The 22,099-nt window shown below is 34.9% G+C and overlaps 1 protein-coding gene across 8 annotated transcripts in view; it reads left to right on the forward strand.

Moving 5' to 3' along the window:
* MEMO1 (mediator of cell motility 1) overlaps positions 1-22,099 on the forward strand; it is an 82,333-nt gene that overhangs the window by 36,383 nt on the left and 23,851 nt on the right. For 6 of the 8 annotated variants that reach the window (XR_001514501.1, XR_001514502.1, XM_015566339.1 and 3 more), the window contains 3 exons: positions 7,249-7,317; positions 14,114-14,226; positions 16,514-16,625. Coding sequence is in view for 6 of the 8 variants with exons in the window: in XM_015566336.1 (XP_015421822.1) it covers positions 7,249-7,317; positions 14,114-14,226; positions 16,514-16,625 (294 nt within the window). In the remaining 2 variants the exon portion in view is untranslated. Of the gene's footprint in view, positions 1-7,248; positions 7,318-9,675; positions 9,771-13,498; positions 13,610-14,113; positions 14,227-16,513; positions 16,626-22,099 lie in introns of those variants that run through there. The other 2 variants (XM_015566340.1, XM_015566341.1) reach the window with 2 other exon arrangements.

Below are 22,099 nucleotides of genomic sequence, written 5' to 3' on the forward strand. Positions count from 1 at the left end.
ATTTCAGTCGGTGTATGCTTAATTTCTAGTTGGTTCTTTATCACAACATCGAGGGTCTCATTAGATTTCTTGAGGATCTCATTAAGTTTATCAGCGGCTTCTAGACAGTTCTTGAGAGACCTTAAAAGTGTGGTTCTGAACTCAATATCCTCCATTGACAGTTTTGTCCTGTTTGTTTGTCTCCGCATTTTTTTATGCTTTCTTGGTGCACTCCCTAGTGGTCTTTGTGCACAGTCTGGTTGTAGGTAAGCCTTGATTGTTGTAGTTAATACTAGGGGAATTTGACCTCCAGGCCAACTGGCTGTGTTAAAATTGAAATCATTGGCAGTGACCTAGGAAATGAATTGTTTGCGCCTGTTACAAATATATTGATTTATAAAAGATTTCCAAGTTACCAATAGAAATTTGAAAATAGTTTTGACTTTGGGTGCATGTTTTTGTTGCATAGTGACTTTGTAATGTTAATGCATATATGGGCAATATCCATTTTGTTAACATATGAAAACTAAGTAGTCATGTATTTTATTATATAGTTTCCAGAAGTAATTATTTTTCCTTTGCAGAGTAACTTTTTTTTTTTGGTAGAAAAGTAACAACAAATACTTTATTGTTATATAGACAAAAAAGTTTTTTGTTAAGAATATGTTATATAGTAATTTAGGACACTTACAAATTTAAGACTTCTGCTTTTATTTCAAATCAAGCCTATAAAAAACATACTTTAAATTTATAAATTCTAGATCTCTGGAACCAACTGTTCTTAGATTTTGCTTCATAGGCATAAATCATATAAGGGGAAACCTAAAAAGAAAACAAACTCAGAACCTAAATAGCACACTTTTGAAAGTGCTTAAATCAGATTGCTCATTTTTATATTGATGTAGATGAAATAGAATGATGTCATTTAAGAATAAATATTGACCCGTAAACCACTGTTGATCAAGTTTAATGAATTCTAGCCTATATGACATATAGGCAGGCACATTGGAGGGATTCAAAATAATTTAATTTGATTTAAAAAAAATCCTTTGTTTGAACTAAAAACTACCTTACTTATCTTGAGGCACAGGAGACAATATGTGTCCCAGGGATATGTACTGAAATGAAGTCATGAACTAGGAATTCCAAAAACCTTTCTGCTATGACTGCCAAAATTGTTGTTTGTTTTGAGGTATGCAGGAATATCTCAGCAATCCTTAGAATGGAGCTGTACAGATATGCATCACTTAAGAAACCTCTTATTGAATATAAAAATATAATCCGATAATTGGTAAGGGGCTTATTTTTTACTATATACCAGGTACTATGAATATTGAAGCCCCCCTCATATATGAAAAACGAAGCTTTCCATGTTAGTAGTTAACCTAGTAGGAGTAGTTTCATTTTTCATTGTTTATCCTTCTCTGACTTTTTTACTATATACCTGTATTACTTCTAATATAAAAATTAGTTTTAAAAAGTTAAAAGGTAAAAAACATTTATATAGAACACTAGGTTGTGTACAGTGAAGCATGCCTGTAGAGCTCTTATGAGTGTGTATCATGAGACAATGAATCTTCATAAATTAATTAGTTGATTTAAGTTATTAGAAGTATGCAATTTGTTTATTTCTCAGCCTTGTTTATATTAAGCAATAGGTTATTCATGCCAATATCTGAAATACTATAAAAAAAATCTAGGTATGCAACATTATAGTTAGTTTATTCTTGTTTGACTTGAATAACTTTAATAACATTCTTTAGCTCATAGCTTACTTAATTTTTGTGAGATTCCATTTTGTAAAAATAAAATATTCTGAATAATGACTATCTAACCTGGACATTTTGGGGAGATATAATCATCTATTAATATGTCTTACTGAAGCAGGAATCTTGAGGTCAATTGAGCAATGCCCGTGAAAGAAAATAATGAAAGGCTAGGCACAGCAAAATAAAACTGAGAGAGGCAATTTGGAGGCTGCAAACAGTTTAGGGCCACTTGTCATTCAAGTTGGTCCCATATGTTCACAGGTGTTTTTAAATTTAGTTTGTATCTTGCCAGAGCATACTTAAGCTTAAGTAGATCTTAGAAACTTTTCTTATTACTAGAACCTTTTTATTTCACCTGGTCCAGTGTTCTCATTTCATCTAGTCCAATCTTTTTAATTTGCTTTTTTGCTGCTATTAAGTAGAACTAGTAGTATGAGAAACTGATTTTGTTGAATCCAAATAAGCATTCTTTACTATTCCCTATATCCTCTTTGATAAAAACCTCTTATAGAGTGTGAGGTAACCTCTTGGCATTGCAGTTTATACTATTCACCTATAATCTTGGCAGCCTGAGACTGAACAGGGAAAGTCAGTGTCAAGTAGTATTGGGTAATTTTCCTGACATAGGAATTTAAATTACACCATGCTGCAAGGTTGTTGCGTGGGAAACTGTCACTTAACCAATGAATGATCAAGGACAGTGGCTTGTATCCTTATTTGACTGCAGCTCTTTGGGGGCACAGAGATTCTGGACAGTTAGGAGCTGGATTTGCTAGTGTAAAGGGTCTATTGTGTAGGATGAAGGGAGAAGCTAAAGTACTCTCTGTTAAAAGAAGGCTCCGTTTTTAGAGGCATGGTTTAGCGCCCGTGGTTGGCAAACTGCGGCTCGCGAGCCACATGCGGCTCTTTGGCCCCTTGAGTGTGGCTCTTCCTAAGCCTTAGGAGTACCCTAATTAATAACAATGTACCTACCTATATAGTTTAAGTTAAAAAATTTGGCTCTCAAAAGAAATTTCAATCGTTGTACTGTTGATATTTGGCTCTGTTGACTAATGAGTTTGCCGACCACTGGTTTAGTCTAATGATAAATTGTAGGTATTAAAGTATAATTTTGTATTTGCTTTCATGGAAAATTATACTGGGAGCTAGGGTGACCCGGAAAAGCTAGCATGGATGACTTTGTATTTAGGATTTTAATAGCCTTTAAAAGACTGGACATGCTTTTATGATGCATACTCAAAATTATAAAGCTCAGATTTTTATTGGTCTTCTGGCTATTAAGCACAAAAGAAAAAACACTTAGATATTCCCTTAGTGAAGCCTCCTCTGATAGGAGTGATCCCTTAATGAAACCTTGTTTCCACATAAATGTAGAATCATAGATTCTATTAGCAAGAGAAGTGGGCAGGAACAGAGGATCAGTGGTGAGATTTGATAATTATTACTGTGACTTTTCATTATCAATATATCTGGGCCAGGGTAAAGGAAAGTATTAGAAATTCTCTTTGACAATGAATGAATTAGAGTTTCTCATGATGAGCGCTTAGAAGGGTGATATATTTAATGATTTGTTTTTGGTAGGTGATTTCAGAGAGGAAGGGAGAGGGAAAGAGAAATAGAAACATCAATGATGAGAGAGACTCACAGATAGGCTGCCTCCTGCATGCCCCACACTGGGGATCGGCCCCACACTGGGGAGTGAGCTCACAACCCAGGACACTCCAACCAACTGAGCCACACTGGCCAGGGCAGATGAGGATCACTTAAAAAAAATAGAGCTTCATTGTGGTATGATTACTATCTGCATATATGTAAAGTGTACTATTTGATAACTCTGAGATATGTGTACACCTATGAAACTGTCACCACTATTAAGAAAATGAACATATTCACCATCCTCAAAAGTTTCCTTGTGTGCTTTTGTATTCTTTCACATCCACTGATATTTTCTGTCACGATACAGGGTGGGGAAAAAGTAGATTTACAGTTGTATGTGAAACGTGGAGTTCATTCTTATATTATTTATTTTTAAAATATATTTTTTAATTAATTTCAGAGAGAAAGGAAGAGGTAGAGAGAGATAGAAACATCAGTGATGAGACAGAATCATGTATTGGCTGCCTCCTGCATGCTCCCCACTGGGGATCGAGCCTGCAACCTGGGCATGTGCCCTTGACTGGAATCGAACCCTGGGACCCTTGAGTCTACAGGTCGACGCTCTGTCCACTGAGCCAAACTGGCTAGAGCTATTTATTAATTATTGTCTTTTTAAAAATATAAATTTTATTGATTTTTTACAGAGAGAGAGGGAGAGGGATAGAGAGTTAGAAACATTGATGAGAGAGGAACATCAATTCAGCTGCCTCCTGTACACTCCCTACTGGGGATGTGCCCATAACCAGGGTACATGCCCTTGACCGGAATCGAACCTGGGACCCTTTAGTCCACAGGCCGATGCTCTATCCACTGAGCCAAACCAGTCAGGGCTATTAATTATTGTCTTATTTTCCATACAAACAACTAGAAACCTACTTTTGCCCCACCTTATAGATTAATTTTTATTTTCTAGAGTTATTTAAATGGAATCATATAGTATGAACTTTTCTGTCTGACTTTTTTCACTTAGCATATTTGTTTATTGATTTTTACCATTTTTAAGCATAATTATTTTAAGTGTATCAGTAGTTCCTTCCTTTCTATTGCTGAAGAGTATTTTATTGTATGGATACACCTCAATTTATCCATTCACCTTTTGAGGGTCATTTGTTGTTTCCAGTTTTTGGCTATTGAAATAAGCAATAAAACTAGGAAATATAAATGTTTGTGTGGACACTTTTTTTTTTTTTAAGAATGGAATGGTTTAGGTCATAGTGCAGGAATATGTTTAACTTTTTAAGAAATTGCCAACTGTTTTCCATTGTAGTTGTACTGTTCTACATTTCCACAAGTACAGACTGAGTTTCAGTTCTACATCCTTGCCATACTTGGTGTGGTCACTTTTTTTAATTGTAGCCATTCTAGTGGGTGTTTAGTGGTAGCTCATTTTAGTTTTAATTTGCCTTTCCTTAATGACTAAATGATGTTGAGCATTCTTTTATGTGCTTATTTGCCATCCCAGTATATGCTTTGATGAAGTATCTGTTCGCGTACTTTCTTTTTTTTTTTTTTTTTTTTAAATATATTTTATTGATTTTTTTACAGAGAGGAAAGGAGAGAGAGAGATAGAGAGTTAGAAACATCGATGAGAGAGAAACATCGATCAGCTGCCTCCTGCACATCCCCCACTGGGGAAGTGCGCGCAACCCAGGTACATGCCCTTGACCGGAATCGAACCTGGGACCCTTCAGTCCGCAGGCCGACGCTCTATCCACTGAGCCAAACCGGTTTCGGCTGTTCGCGTACTTTCTTATTATAAGTTTTTTAATTGTGGAAAAATACACATAACAAAATTTGCCATCTTAACCATTTTCAACCAGTTAGTGAACAGTTCAGTACAATGGTAAGTACAATCACATTGTTGTACAACCAATCTTTAGAACTCTTCGACTTACAAAAGCAGTTATCTATTTTTTAAAGTATTACGTTGTTTTGACTTCTTTAACGTATTCAGATATAAATCATTATCAGATATATGCTTTATAAATATTTTCTTCAAGACAAGTGTTTTGTCTTTTCAGGTTACTAGGCATCTTGAATTTGGTCATGGTGGGGAATGATTTACTCCACATTAATTAGCAAAGTGCTACAAATCAGGGCTTTTATTTTTTGTTGATTTTCTATCTTTTAAAAAAAATTTATATCACTTCATTTTATTTTATTTGAGAAAGAGAGGAAGAAAGAGACCCTAGATTAGTTGTTTCATTTATTTATACACTCATTGGTTGATATTTGTATGTACCCTGACTGTGGATCGAACCTGCAACCTTGGGGTATCAGAACAATGATCTAACCAACTGAGCTACCAAGCCAGGGCTTGATTTTCTATCTTAAGAAAGTAAAATGGGGAAAGGTTAATAATGCAAATTAAACTTAAAATTATGTTGTGTCTGTAGCCTTTACATTATAAATAGCACAAAAAAGTGAGGAAGGAAATATTCTTTCTAGTATTTGCAAACTATTATCTAACCTGTAAAAAACTTATTCAAGTCATTATTGAATGAGTGATGTGTTCATTGTTTCACTCTTGTCAGTTGCAGCCTTCCCTTGGCTATGAATAAGATCAAGCTAAAAATCAGTGGAAACATTCTTTATAGTCAGTTGGCTACATGGAATTTGCAATAAAGAGTATTACAAATATTTCAGTTGTTTGTTGGGTTCTATTTAGGAAGTAGCGAGATTTGTGTGGTATATATCTTTTTAATTAAGTAAAATTTATAATAAGCTTATTTACATATGTATATATAGTGGGGCCTTGACTTACGAGTATAATTCGTTCCCGGTCCGAGACCGAACTCATTAAGGGCTCCTTAACTCAAATTACTCTGTCAACTCAATGCAAAAAATCTGCCGAGAGACGGCTGGTATCTCAAAAAACTCGTTAGTCGGGACACTCGTAAGTCAAGGCCCCACTGTATCCCCCTCCTCTACCTGCAGAACCAGTTGTTAAAATTTTACCAATATACCACTGGCCACACATTAATGAGAAAACACTAAGGGAAATGTTTCTAGACATGTATCTTGAATGAGTGAAGCTAGAAATTGAGTCCTAGAAACATTCAATAGGTGATAAGAGACCTCATCTGATGCTGAGACCAGAGGATAAGAGGGTTGTGTAATGGAGAGAGAAAATGAAAGGCATAATACACAGAAGGCCAAGTCAATTCTCTTTATTTTAAAAAAATAAAATTAAAATAATATATATTTTATTGATTTCAGACAGGAAGGGAGAGGGAGAGAGAGAGAGAACCATCAATGATGAGAGAAAATCATTGATATTGATAGGCTGCCTCCTGCATGCCCCCTACTGAGGATCTAGCAACCTGGGCATGTGCCCTTAACTAGAATCGAACCCAGGACCCTTCCTGACACTCTATCCACTGAGCCAAACCAGCTAGGGCCCAAGTCAATTCTCAACACTGAAGATACAGTGGGAAGTGAGTTGTTAGTTGTAGGTTATTTGTTTTGGTCTGATTTGACTTGTTCTTGGTTTTATTGTTATGTAATACTCTGTTAATGGTATTGAAGAGGAATGTTAAAATCTCATACAGCATTAGTGTTACCTTAGCCACTTCAAGTAAGCCTTGGTTATCTCCAAATCGAACTTTTCTTCTGACCCAAAAAATTACTTGATACTTTTAAAAATTTAAAGTTGGAACAGAGAACAATTATGTGTTGCCTACTATGGTCTAGATAGAAGTTGCATTATTAGTTACATTACTTTTTAAACTATACATTTGTTATGTTTATCATAATTATTATATTTCTTTCAAAAGTTTTTTTTCCCAGAGTATCTTGATTTTTGAATCCGATGATTAAGTTTAAAAAATATTTTGTTTTGTAGCCATGCAGGATATACATACTGTGGGTCTTGTGCTGCTCATGCTTACAAACAAGTGGACCCATCTATTACGTAAGTAATATAGAGACGATTTTGTTATGGGATAATGTTGGGAAGTATAATTGCTTTGTCACTGAAGTAATTTGTTTTGCATACTTGTTGTTATTTTATACTCTATTTCATCAGGGATTTGACTTTTTATGAGTTTGATTATATCTTTTATAGGTTATAGAAAGCTTTAATACTATTTCCACTGTCGGAACCTTTAGTTTTTACCTTCCCTTTGGTTGGTAAAATGTTCAGTTCTGGAAATGTTAGAAGGTTAATGTGATATTGTAATTTATAAGAAATATATATTTGGTCTTACCCTTAGTCCACAGTTCCTGACACACACACAGGGCCCAAACCCTTGGAATTATCTAAGTGTTGAATATGATAGAAGTATCTCTTGTTCTAGAGATATAATGAGGTGACTTTTGGATCTCAACTAAGCATAGGGGCTGGTTGCCAGGAGAAGCAATTATGATTAGAGGGTGGGAACTTTCCAGTCCCACTCCTGACCTCAGGGGAGTGAGGAGGGCCTGGAGGTTGAATCAGTCGCCAGTGCCCAGTGATTCAGTCTGTCACAGCTATGTAGTGATGCCTCCATAAATCCCCGAAGTACAGGGTCAGAGAGCTTCCAGGTTGGCGGGATCCAGGGGAGAGCGGCACTCTCCTCCCTTTCCCCATGCCTCACCCTGTGCATCTCTTCCAACTGGCTGTTCCTGATTACGTCTGCTTATAACAAACCAGTGATTTTTGTAGCTAAATGTTTCTCTGAGTTCTGTGAGCTGCTCTAGCAAAATGATCGAAGCTAAGGAGGGGGTCATGGGGACCTCTGGTTTATAGCCAGTTGGTTAGAAGTACAGGTCAGAAGCCTGGCATCTGAAGTGAGGTTTGGGGAGCAGCCTGGTAGGACTGAATGCATAACCTGTGGAATCTGATGCTATCTCCAGGGAGAGTGTTCAAGAATTGCTTGTTGGAGGTGTGGAGAACCCCCTCCCCCCCATGTACTTTGGAATTGGGTCCAGGAACACTAACTGGTTTAAAAAATTTTGTTTGGGAAAACCTGGAGATGAACATTTTAAAGAAGATACAAAGCCCTTTATTCTACTTTAATCATTTGTAACTTAAAATTCTTTATTGTAGTTCATAAAATAGGAATAATTTCTCATTGACAGAATAAGGTTCTCTGAATTATTTTAGAATTGGGCATCATATTTCATATGATGTTTGAAGGATATAAGCATTTAATTTAAAGACAGCTCTGAAATTAGCTTTATAAAAATCTTTGTGGCAAATTGTGACTGAGTAGTATATTGCTCTTTAAAATGAGAAACATGTGAACTTTCAAAAATTTCTGCTGAAAATCGCTACCCAAATTACTAAATTTTCTGACCAGTATTTTATTAAAATAGTTAATTTACTATATGTGAACCAGTATCAGGGTCCAATCTGTATTGCTAGTTGTTTCATATTATGTGAATAGATAAAATCAATCATCTTAATTGTTTCATGCTGATTGTTAGTAGTAATACTAGTAGTAGCAATACATCTGTACTAGTAGAGATGAAACGTAATCATTCAGAAGAAGTAACACAGCAGCCGTGAGTTTAAGAAGCAAGTCTTACCCATAGCCTACTCTTTTTTCCTTTGAGCAATTTTTTCAGTTTTTTAAAACAAAATTGCCCTTTTTTGTTCCTGTATAGTGTACTCTGCACATTGTACTGTACCTTTGTTGAAGATTATTTTTACTAGTTTTAAATAATAAATAAAATGATGTTGCCAAACTGATGAGGCTTTGGTTAGCCCTGCTTCATTTGGATGTGTTGAGGGGCTTCTTTAATAAATATTTCTTGATACATGTTTAATATGCAATTTTAACTAAATTATTTCATGAATAAGAGCAAATAGAAGTTAGATTGTAAAGATTTTCAGAAGTTTCCTTTATTTGACCCTCGATCTGTGAACCAGCTACCATCAAGGTTAGTTTATGTAAGAACTTTTTCCAAATGTTTTTCTATTTGGCACAATCTTAATTGATGATGATATATGCTGGAAGGATACCCCTGAATTAAATTTGGCCTTAGAATACATTAGAGAGACATGGAGCCAGTATTGGTAGAAGTGGAAAGCTTGTGTTAAATAGTTTGGAAAATGAGAATGGAAGGAAAAAGATAAAGAATAAAAAAGGATGAGAACGAAGGACTAAGAAGATGATGGAGATCACTAAAAAATGAGGCAAATGGTGGATGGTGATGTAACCAGCTTATTTTTCTATAATTAACACATAATTGAATCTGAATAAATAAATGTGAAGGTCTGAGTGTTAAAAATAATAATGGATAGCCATATTTGTATTCTCTTAAAAAAGCCCCTCTTTGAGATTTGCAGTGTCTTCAGAGTCCTTTGAGAAAACAGGAAAAACATCATTTGGGAACTATGTGAAGTACAGAGGAATAATAAAGAACAGTTCAAGAGTGAAGGTTAAATTCTATATCATTAGCTTCCATTCTTTTCACACTAGTCCATTTTCTACATGTCAATCAGATCATCTTTGTACTCTCCTGCTCTTTGAAGGGATCTTTTACCTTTTTATGATTTTTGTAACATCTTGCATAGAATATGTTTATTGAGTTATGTAGATATTTCAAATGTTGACATTTATCATTCAGTGTCCAAAAAATCACATTTGTTCATGTCACCACCAGTTTCATCTGAAAAATCTTTAACTATTGGGAAACTGTCAATTTCACAGGGATGGAAGTTTTGCAGAAGTCTAATTTTCACTTAAAAGCTTCAGTTTTATCATTGGCAACAAACATGTCAGATTTTTTCTTTGAAGTTGCAAGCTCATTTTCATCATCATTTTAGAAAATTTCTGCCAACTGTCCACATTGGAATAACCATAATTTGTCTACAGTCATTTTGATAGCTCACAACTCAGTCACACTAATGCTTTCCCCTGAGATATACTCTGTATGCAGCAGTAGTGCTTTAAGCATTTAGCATCACAAATTGAATGCATTTTGTCATACAGAATATTTTTGTAAAATTGTATTCAAATGTCAAGACTTAATGAAATTAAGTGAAACTGGCCTTAAGAAAAACCCCCCACAAAGCTTGGTGTGGGTGAAGAACACATGACTCCTAGTACATTTTGGTTCCATTACCTCGATCGTAATTCTGTTGTGCCAGCGGCTTACCCAGCCTCACTTTTGTACCGTATGTGCAGATGTCATCACAGTGAAGAAGGCACACAGCTTCCTTGTGTTATTATGAAAATGGTTTTGATTTTGTGGATCATGATGAATTCACAGTTCACACTTTGAGAACTGCTGTGATGCAGGGAGATTGGATTTAGGTTGTGGTTAAGGTCTGCTGATTAGGTTTCGGGGAAGGTAAGGTGTCTCTGAGGAAATGATTTTTGAGCCAAGCAAAAGAAATGTGTGAAGGCTTTGAAGTCGGCAAGGTTGTTTGTGTCATCAAGGAACTTCAAGAAGACCAGATCACATAAAGTATTGTGATCAAAAGGAAGAGCAATACAAAAAGGGGCCAGTTTATTTGAGACTTTAGAACCCGTTTTAAAGATTTTTGTATTTTACTAGTATCCTCTGGCCATGGAAAGACTTTTTTTTTTGAAGCAGGAGAGTGATAGGACCCAATTTATGTTTCAGAAATAGCACTCTGGCTGACTGTTTTAAGAAATTTAAAAAATGATACATTTAGTTAGGTTCTTTCCATATTTATAGTTTCAAAGTCTTTTCCTTTTACTAAGACTTTAATTAAAGATAAACTCAGGACATACTTAGTAACTTGATTCAGATCTTTCAGAAAGTCTTGCATGGCAGAAAAAGAACAAAAAGGAATCTTATTTGGGGCCACACACATTTTATTCTTTAGATAAAATATCGGCACTTGCCATGACACATCTTTCAAAAATTACTTTTGTTACATTATTTAGAATAAGTAGATGAATATTTATGAGGGCAGACACTCAGGTAACTTACGTATTGGGTGCACAGATGACAATCATAGAAAATAACTCCACAAAGTCAATTCTCTGGAGGTACTATATGTGAAAAACATTTATTTCTCAGAGAATGCTTACTGATTCCCTTTACCCCCATTTTTTCATATTAAAGGTTTCTTTTATGTGTCACAACTGTGATGACATGGTAATATTGAAAAGTTACTTCTTTAACGACAAAACACCTTGCAGTTTATTAAATAGAGAGTAAGTGACATTGCTTTTATTTATTTATTTTTAAATATATTTTATTATTTTTTTACAGAGAGGAAGGGAGAGAGATAGAGAGTTAGAAACACCGATGAGAGAGAAACATCGATCAGCTGCCTCCTGCACACATCCTACTGGGGATGTGCCCGCAACCCAGGTACATGCCCTTGACCGGAATCGAACCTGGGACCTTTCAGTCTGCAGGCCGACGCTCTATCACTGAGCCAAACCGGTTTCGGTGACATTGCTTTTCATGCATTACTCATTTCTCTCCAAAATATTTTTATGGCTTTAGTGTTCCTGGATCTTGCAATCTAGCAAGAAAAAAAAAGAAAAGAAAATGCATTATCTTTTACTTACCCTATTAATATTCTTTTTGTTAGCATATGGCTAACAGAAACCCATTTTGCAATTACTACCAGTTTAATGTGCATTCTTTTTTTCTTCAGTGATACCTAGCCTCTTTTGGTTTGTTTTTGGATATATTACTTTTAAGGGTTTTATGTTGATGGAACCTCAGCCTCTTTTTTCCTATTATCTCTCTTAACCAAATGTGGAACTTCACATTTGAGTTTCTGCCAAACTGGAAAGAATTTGTTGGGTACACAGTTGGTTAACTCAGACTGGAGGCAGTTCTTCCCCCAGCAGTCTTAATCTTTTCAGCGAGTGGGTGTCTGACAGAAAGGCGAACAAGGTGAGCAGTCAGTCTTAGAGGAGCAGCTAGGCTTTCCCAGCTGACTTGGGGCCTTTATATCTGGTGTGCTCATCTTTTGGCCACTGTGAGAACCTTATTACACTAACTTATGAAATGTTTTTATACCTTGAGTTTAGATTGATATTTTAAAAGTCTTGTCATATTTTAATTATCCTGGATTTCCAGGATTGTTTTGATTTTAAATATTCTGTCCCTCTCCTCTCTCTTTTCATCTAAATGTATTCCTTAAACATAAAAATGCCTTTTTTTTTCATATTTGATTCTTGTTCATATAAATACTTGTCATTAGGTAAGTAAGTCACTGAAATACTCAGTTATCATTGTCTATGTCGAACATCAGCTGTAAACAAAATCATGGTGATATTTATGTGCTATTAAGATAGGAGAACATAGTGGTATTTCTTTTCTTCAATTAGGAATCAGTAGATTTGATCTTTTTTTTCTGAAATGGTTATTGAGTTGATCATAATGGTGACGACAAGAAGCATTATCAGTGGGGCATTCTTTGGCCTGCAACTTTCTGACATGAAAGAATTAGCTTCTGTGTCATTCTTTGTCCATTAATTGAGCAGTGAGTAGTCCTTAATTTTCTAAGTATTTAGGCAATCATATATTATTCCCTTCTTTCTCAGAAAAAAATTTTTTTTTTTTTTGGTCTGTAAGTTTGTGTGTGACTGTGGTGTGTTTGTGTAAGTTTTGTTCATATGAGTGTAGGAGAAAAGAGAAAATGGATAGTTTTGGAATTTAGATTGTAGGGATGTTGGAAATAAAATGAAAAGAAGTTAATTTTACTCCTGATGTCAAGATAAAAGAATTGTAAAGACTTAAGTTATAGTTTAGCACAGTTCTTTTCTTTAGCCTACAGTGCAAATAACACATAATCAAGTTTCTTTGTTTTTGAGAATGACTTCTACTTAAATTGGAACAGAGAAAGCTTATTATACAGAATTCTTCTGAACAAGATGTCTTTTTTTTTTCTCTCCATGGAAGACATGTGAAAATAGCTTTATCAAAATGCTTCTTTGTAATGATATTTTTCATGAGTTTTTAGAATCTATACTATTATGTATTTTTATTAAAATTGTGGTAGACCTTAGAAGGCAAATTTAGAATGCGTTAGAATTTTGAGATTTTAGTTAATAGCTGAAATGTTTAAAATTCAATAAAATTCAATAGCTTTCTAGCCATTGTAAATACAGAGATAATTTTAAGCATAACAGGTTGGTTTACTGTAGATAATTAGTAACTGGTATTTCCAGGTGTTGAAGGCCTTCCAAGAACAAGAACAACAACAAGAAAAATAAAGGCCTTACAACAGAAAGACAGACAAAAAAATTAGCTTAATTGACTGAGGAGCAGATTATTCGTAGGTATATCAGTTTGCTAGGGCTGCCATAACAACCTGCCACAAACTGGGCAGTTGAAACAACAGAAATTTATTTACCCACAGTTCTGGAGGCTGGAAGTTTGAGATCGAGGTACTGTCAGGATGGTTTCTCCTTGGCTTGCAGATGGGTGCCCTCTTGACACCTCTCCATGTGGTCACCTCTCTGCGCATGTGTACCCCTGCTGTCTCTTCCTCTTCTTATAAGGACAGCAGTCATATTGGATTCAGGCCTCACCCTAATGGCCTTATTTTAACTTAATCACCCCTTAAATATCTTATTTTCAAATACAGTTACATGTTGAGGTACTTGGGGGTGAGATTTCAACATACGAATTTTAGGGGAACACAATTTAGTGCATAAGAGTAGGCAATGAAAGAAAACAGTACTATGTGTAATTTTAAAAATTTACTCATTTTTCCCCCTTTTATTTAATAAGGTTTGTATAGAAGTGCAATTGTTCTGTGTTTTTTGTTGTATATATCCTAGCCGGAGAATTTTCATCCTTGGGCCTTCTCATCATGTGCCCCTCTCTCGATGTGCACTTTCCAGTGTGGATATATATAGAACACCTCTGTATGACCTTCGTATTGACCAAAAGAGTAAGTATAAAGAAATCATAAAGCTTATAAACAGCTAGTGGTTTTTAAATAGGAATTATAAAATGTGAATATAATAGTAATATCTCAAAATATAAAACTTGTAATTAATCTACAAAAAATAAAAACAAAGAAAAAAAAATCTCCTATGTGCTTAAAAGACAACCACAGTTTTTCTACCAGCCACAAAAATCTGTCAGATCCGCTAATCTCCAGACTGTAGGAAAATACTCTGTACTCATTATACTGTGAGACAAGAAAGTGGTACCTATCACAACTGGGTGAAAGATTCTGGGCAGGTTAGTCTACCTCTATGTATATCACTTTCCTCACTGTAAATAGATAATAGTGATAATGCCTTTTTTCCTCCAAAATTATTTTTATGGGAAAAAATGAGCCTGTAGTTGTGAAACTCGGAAAGAAAGGTGCTACGTAAATCTTAAGTGCATTTTATTTTTAAGATGTTGATTAGTTTGATTTATTTTTTCCATAGGCTTTCAGAAATCACATTTTTAATTTACTTGGGCATTATTTTAAATATTGGATGTGTAAAGTAAAACTTACTGACTTTGAATAGTAGTTTTGGAGGATGGGAGCCTAATTTAAAAATTACAGAATAGTACAGAAAATAGTGTTACAAATACCCATCATCCAATATTTACTCAGAATTTCCCCCTCATCTGAACTCAATTTATATTTTCACAGTAACTACCTTTATGGACTTGGTATATATCTTTACAGTTCATTAAATTATATTTTAAGTATGTTGAGTGCTTATTTCAAGAAATTTTACAAAATATACTAAGGTAGAGTGAAAGAAACCATTTACAAAGGAAAATGATCACCTCTTTTTTTTCCATATTTCTCTAGTCCTAAATTTCCATAATTTTGGCTTTTAAGAATCATGGAGTATCAGCAATTTGTTAGACTATATCTTATTAATAAAGCTGGAATATTGCTAGCCTTACTCCCTAGATTTTTAGGGGACATACTTTATTTTTAAAACTTGGTTGTGGCATTCAGAAAATTTTGGTATTGGATAGCCTGCCAAAGAAGGAATGGAATGTTTTTAATCATATATATTTTTGTAGAAAAAAATCTTAGCACCATTTGTAGTTCTCTTTTTGATATTGGTAAACCCATTTTTCTGATGTAGTTATAAAAATGTTGGTTCAGGTGCTGGCTGATAGTGCAGCGGTTCTCAACCTGTGGGTCGCAACCCCTTTGGGGGTCGAACAACCCTTTCACAGGGGTCGCCTAAGACCATCGGCAGACACATATATAATTACATAGTTTTGTGATTAATCACTATGCTTTAATTATGTTCAGTTTGTAACAATGAAATTGGGGGTCACCACAACATGAGGAACTGTATTAAAGGGTCCCGGCATTAGGAAGGTTGAGAACCACTGCGATAGTGCATCTGCCTGTGGACTGAAAGGTCCCTGTTTCCATTCCGGACAAGAGCACATGCCCAGATTGTGGGCTCAGTCCCCAATAGGGAGCGTGCAAGAGGCAGCCGATCAGTAATTCTCTCTCATCATTGATGTTTCTCTCTCTCTTCCTCTCCTACTCCCTCCCTCTCTGAAATCAATAATAATTATAAAAAAATGTTGGTTCAGTTCTATGATGAGACAAAAACACTCATTTTTTTACATATTAATTAAATTTCATCATTTTCTTGCTGTACAATATTCAGTTTTAAGTATAATTCATCACAAGGGTCTGAATTACTAGATCATTTTAATATTATTTATGGCATGGTACTGTGGTAAATTTATGTTCTGGTCTATCCCATAAGCTTTATTTTAATTTTGAGGAAAATAGCATTCTTAGTGGGAATTTTCTATTCTCAACTATGGCCAGAACCTGAGGTGTGAAAGAATAATCCTATACATTTATAAGTAGACCAGTGATTTTTCCATATTTCAGTAGGAGTTCTAATCAGCTATGCTTTTGTTAGCATGTACTGATTAAAGTTAAGGAAAGGCTTACACCTGGAGGTGATTTTTGTTAAAATGAAAGGAACTGATGAAAAATTTAAATTATTACTTATATAACTGTATCCTAGAAATGCTGAGTAAGTTATTACATGTATTATTGTTTTGTCTGATATGTAAAAAGCAAGCCTCTTCTTTTTTAAAAATAAAAATGGAGGAAAAAAAGGAGAATATTATGTGGTGCTTCTACCTCTTGCCAAAGCATGTAGTTTTGTATTACTGGGTGGAGTCTCACAGGATAAGGATATACATTAATATATTTGTTTTACTATATTTTGAAATCTCTTTAGTTTACGGAGAACTGTGGAAGACAGGAATGTTTGAACGCATGTCTCTGCAGACAGATGAAGATGAACACAGTATTGAAATGCATTTGCCTTATACAGCTAAAGCCATGGAAAGGTATATTGATTAATATAAGAAATCCCAGAGAAATCATAGATATTAATTTCTTTGGAATTATTTTAACTATGGTAAGATAATCATTAGGGTAAGGAGATTAAAAATGTTGGGTGGGGCTTAAAACAATACAAATGTAGTCTCTCATAGTTCTAAAAAATATTTTTTATTTGAAATGAAATAAAAATTTGAGGTTGGATTTTCTTAATGTGGATTGAAGTTGGTTTTTGAATAGTTTGCCTATGAAATCTGAACATGTGAATTGAATTGTTTGTTTTATTAGGGGGAAATATAAAAAAAAAAACGGTGTGTGTGTGTGTGTGTGTGTGTGTTTGTTGGCATGCCTATTACTTTACTCATTAGACATTTATATATCTTAAAATAACAATTGTATTCTTTTATGGTATGATACCATAAGTAATAACAACCTTTTAGATTTGATCAATATTGGAGGTCATTTATTTCAGCTTTACACAAAGTACATGAATCTCTTTCATAATATGCTTGTTAGATTATTATTTGGTGTCTGCTAAAGGTCTTCCAGTGATAAGGGTACTCAGTAAACTATAAGTATGTTGAGGATAGGGACAATATCTATTTTATTCTCCAATTATACCTCAGTACCTAGCACAATGCCAGTCACAGAACAGTCATTAATTTGTTTTGGTACAATGAAATAATTATTTAAGAGCTTTCTTTTAGGTCAGCATTCAAATAAGAAAGTCTTCCTTTTGTAGGCCACATTTCTCTCATTTTCAACCATTTTCTTTATATGGACTTAATATTCCACGTATAGTTTGACTAGTTTTAAATATGGTGAGATTATTCCTTCTTGGCTTGCCATCACTGTATTCTCTTAGTAAAGTATGTGGTGCAGTTTAGGTTCTCATAAAATATTTGTTAGTTAATTGCATTATTGAAGCTTGAGATTGCATTAACATTTTTTGTGCTATTGTGGCAAATGTACTGTGGTCAGCCATAACCCAAGGTTTTTTCATATTGTTAAACTGGATTATTTTATCCTCTTGTACTGTTGTGGTTGATTTCTTTTTAACCCTACATATCTCCTCATTACTTATGTGTAATTTTGTCATGTTGGTTTTAGTCCATTATTGCAGTCTTTCTGGATCATTTCCACTCTTAATTTTGTTATCAGAGTATTACTTACTTCTCTTGGTCTTATGTTACTGATAATCTGTTCACAAGGATAACTGTGAGGACCTTCATAAATCTGGAGAAGTTTCTAAAAATCATTGTGATTAAATTATAAGCAGTTTAATTTTAGGTTAATTGTGTTTTAATACATTATAATTCTTCAAAAATTGTTAAAGCAATATGTGATGTTTATTTCTTGGAATGTTAATATAATTGAAATGTTCCATTCTTCAATTATATAGGATAATATAAATTTTTTGTTATTTGCTGAAATGTTTGCACATTTTGTCATTAGAAAACAGATATTTTAAACTTAATAGATTTTAATACAATAGAACCAATAAGCTGCCAATAATATCCTTAAGGAGGTTTAACAAAATAGCATTTTTGTTATTATTTCAAAAGTAAAATGTACATTGTGTAAAATTTAGAAAAATAGGAACTTAAAACCAACAAGCAAAATTTTTGTTCATAATTTCTCCTCTATTAAATAATATTATATAACCATTGTTAAGTATCACTTCTTAAGAAAACCTTCCCTGTCTTGCAGATTATATTAGGATCCCTAAGATTGACTCTTAGGAAGTACCCACTTTCTAAGTACTTCAAAGTGTAATTTCCCTTTCCTATACTCACCACCTGTATCAGCTGTCCATTACTAAGTAACAAATTACTCCAAAACTTAGTGGCTTGAAATCACAACTACGTTATTGCTCACAATTTTTGGGTCAGGAGGTTTGGCAGGGAACACCTTGCTGTAAAATGTTGACTAAGGTGGCTGGAATAGACTAGAAAATCCAAGATAGCCTTAGTGCTAGTTACAGAAATAGTTAAAGTTTCTTAGCAAAGGGAGGAGGGAGATGATTAGAACCTATTACTTACTCCTTAATGGTGTGAAGGATGGAATAGGGTTGGAAGAGATGGATAGAAATGGTTTAGTAAAGAAACCACGGTTGCTTTGAACTAAGGAAGATGTGAATGGGGTAGGGGTAGGAAAGTGAGCAGGTTATGGGAGACATTTAAAGGTTAGAACCAATAAAACTTGGTAAATGTTTATATGTGGGGGAGTAAGATGATTTTAAGAAAATGCAAAAGTTTAAGGTTTAATAGCATGCCATTATCAGAGAAAGTAAAGCCAGCAAGCAGTAGGTATACATTTAAGAGAACATAAGATATGGAAATATTGACTTGCTTCTAACAAAATACTGAATTTCTCTAATAAACTTGGCCAATTCATGATAGGGTATTTTTTGTGTGTGTTTTGTTTTGTTTTTTTTACTTCAATAGTTGAGTTTACAAAATAGAGTTTAGTATGGCTCTCAAGTACCTGAAATAAGCCTGCCCTTGTAAAATCTTTATCAGTATTCCTACTCAAATGAAAATTCAGAAAGATATAGCCTTTGAGATTAATTTTGAGAGTCTCCTTAGATTCGCTTAACTGATCAAACAGTAAAGATTTTTAATAATTTAAATGTTAACTTTAGTTGTCATTGACAGCCAGCTTACTTATTCCCTCCCTTCTCTCTCCCCAGTTCTTTAGCTCTGCCTGATGTTTAATAGATCTTTTTAGTTTGTTCTTTGACAGTGAAATTATTCTGCATAAGGTCTGGATGTATGAACTGTGGTTTGAAAGTGAATTTGAGAAAAAAAATGAGAGAAATTCTTTTTATAGGGCTCCCTATAATGCTTGTCATTATGATTCCTTTATTTCGTTTTGCCTTTAACACCTGTTTCGAGAGTTCTACAACCAGCCTCACATTTGAAGACTCACTAGACCGATTCTCAGTTGTATTCCTGACTATGGTTTATTAGAAAAGATATACACAGCAGGACCAGCAAGGGAAAAAGACACATTAAGCAGAATCTGGAGGAAGCCAGGTGCAGGTTTCAAAGTTCCTCCCTTTCATAGGGGTGGGCCGAATGGGATGTGCTTTCTCCTGCGGTGTAACACGTGTATGATGTTTCTGGCCAGGCAAGCTGCTTTTCAGATTCAAAACCACTCCTGGCTGATGTGGCTCAGTTGGTTGGGCCTTGTCCCATGCACCAAGAGGTTGCAGGTTCGATTTCTAGTCAGGGTCCATGCCCCAGCTGCAGGCTCGATCCCCTGTGGTGGGCCTGCAGGAAGCAGCCGATTGATGTTTCTCTCTCTGTCTCCCTCTCCCTTTCTCTGTCTCTTTAAAACATTCAATAATATTTTGGTAAAAAGATTTAAAATCAGGTTTTATTTTATTTTTAAATCCAGGTTTTTTATCAGGAGCTGGTTATGTGGACACTCACTGTCAGCATAACTAGGCACAACTACTGAAATTCCAGACTCCCAGAAGGAAAGCAGGTGTTAGCTATAATGACATTTTTATAAACAATCTAGGCAGTCTGGTACAGTGTCTCATGGGGATAAAGCAGCCTTAATCACATAAGGAACATTGTAAAAGTCAAGTTCCCAGATGTCACCAAGGAGAGTCTTACAAGCAGGCCCTTCTGAAGATTGCACAGCAGACCTGCAGAATTCCCACTCCTCTTTCCCAATTCCAGGCTGCCATATCGCTATTCCAACTTTCTGATTTTTTGATTCACTTACACGCCACCCTCACCCTTATTATAGCTTAGGTTTGTACTAGGTCTAAAGATTTTACTTTCCTTTTTGATTGTGGCCTCAATTAAGTTTTCAGATATTGAAAATGCCAGAGAAAAGTAAGATATGTTCTTGAATAGGTCATCTTTAACAGAGGGGAATGGCTTGTCTCTGGACATAGAAAGAAGTCTGAGATTTTTCTACCTCTGTCCATCTTTAATGACAGCCACAGGAACAGTGCCATTTTCAAATGTGTTCTTACTCTTACTTTTTTTTTAAAAAAATATTTCTTTATTGATTTCAGAGAGGAAGGGAGAAGGAGCGAGAGATAGAAACATCAATGATGAGAGAGAATCATTTATTGGCTGCCTCCTGCACATCCCCTACTGGGGATCAAGCCCACAACCCAGGCATGTGCCCTTGGCCGAAATTGAACCTGGGGCCCTTCAGTCTGCAGGCTGACACTCTATCCATTGAGCCAAGCCAGCTAGGGCTCTTACTCTGACTTTTATACTCATGGTTATTTGTGTATTTCTACATATGTCTTGCAGTTAAGTATTTTTTGTTGTTATTTACTGAGATTTTAGAACAAATGTGGATTTTCTTTATGTTTCTGAGTTTTCCTTTTTTATATATGTTTTGGGTATTACCTGCACATCAGTAAGAGATTATTTAGAATTATAGGGCATAGAGGATCTCTAGAATATAGCTAAAACATTTTTGTTTGTTGTAATAGAACAGTTTCAGTTTCTATGACCATGAATAGGATGAATAAAAGTTAGTGTAAGGCATTTATTTTTTATCTCCATATGTTTTATCCTTTTTCCCCCTCTATGATTATTTTCTATCTAAAAGAGGAAAGGAGAATAAATAATATAATTGTACTATTATAATGCTACAGAAAAACCGGAGAAGAACCAAGCAACACTTAGAGAGATGGAGTTACATTTATTATTATTACGCGGGCCCAGAGGAAAATGTCTCTCAAATTCTGGGCGAAATCACACAGGAAGTTTCCTGTATTTATAACATCTTACCCTCTTTGTCTCCCAAATATGGGGTTCTGTTCCGGTCCCCTTTGCAAATTCTTCAAGAGCCCCTATGTGCTGGCGACCTCGACCAAAGACTTGGCCTGACACCTGCACTGATAACTTCGTCTGGAGAAGGTTTAATGCCTCTTTGAAATGGGAGTAGCCTTATATTCCTTATTATTTAACCCAGCAAGCATTACAGAAGCCAGAAATAGCAGGGTTAAAATTTTAAACAGCAGTTTTTATATAAGATGGATGCTTCAATAGCAACAGCTTTAGCACCTTTAGGGATAAGGATAAATTGTCTTCTTCCTGGATTTGTTATGATTTGTTTAATTCTCTGGACTGCTTCTAAAATCTTTAGGAAATTGGAAGAATTTGTATAGAGGAAAAAATTCTCATATTAATGTTTTTCAGGGGACAAATATCCAAATTCCAGAGGAAGAATAAGCAAATAAATATTTGAGTACAGTACTTCATCTAGTTAAAAATGTCATCACTTTTAAGATTTAAATTATGTACTGCTAATGAGATAAAAACACTGGCCACATCTTCCCCCCAGGCATGCTACCTTTTCCCTCCTAAGTTCCAAGGGCCCTTCTTTTGTCTCCATAACTTGTTTCCTGAGCCCATTTCCTCTACAGCTCACTTCTACCTTTGTGACTTTCTAAATAAACTTTCTCTTAGAGTTTGAGTCTTGGCTTTGAATTCTTTTCCTA

This window comes from Myotis davidii, unplaced genomic scaffold (assembly GCF_000327345.1).
Source record: "Myotis davidii unplaced genomic scaffold, ASM32734v1 scaffold238, whole genome shotgun sequence".
NCBI classification, from domain to species: Eukaryota; Metazoa; Chordata; class Mammalia; order Chiroptera; family Vespertilionidae; genus Myotis; species Myotis davidii.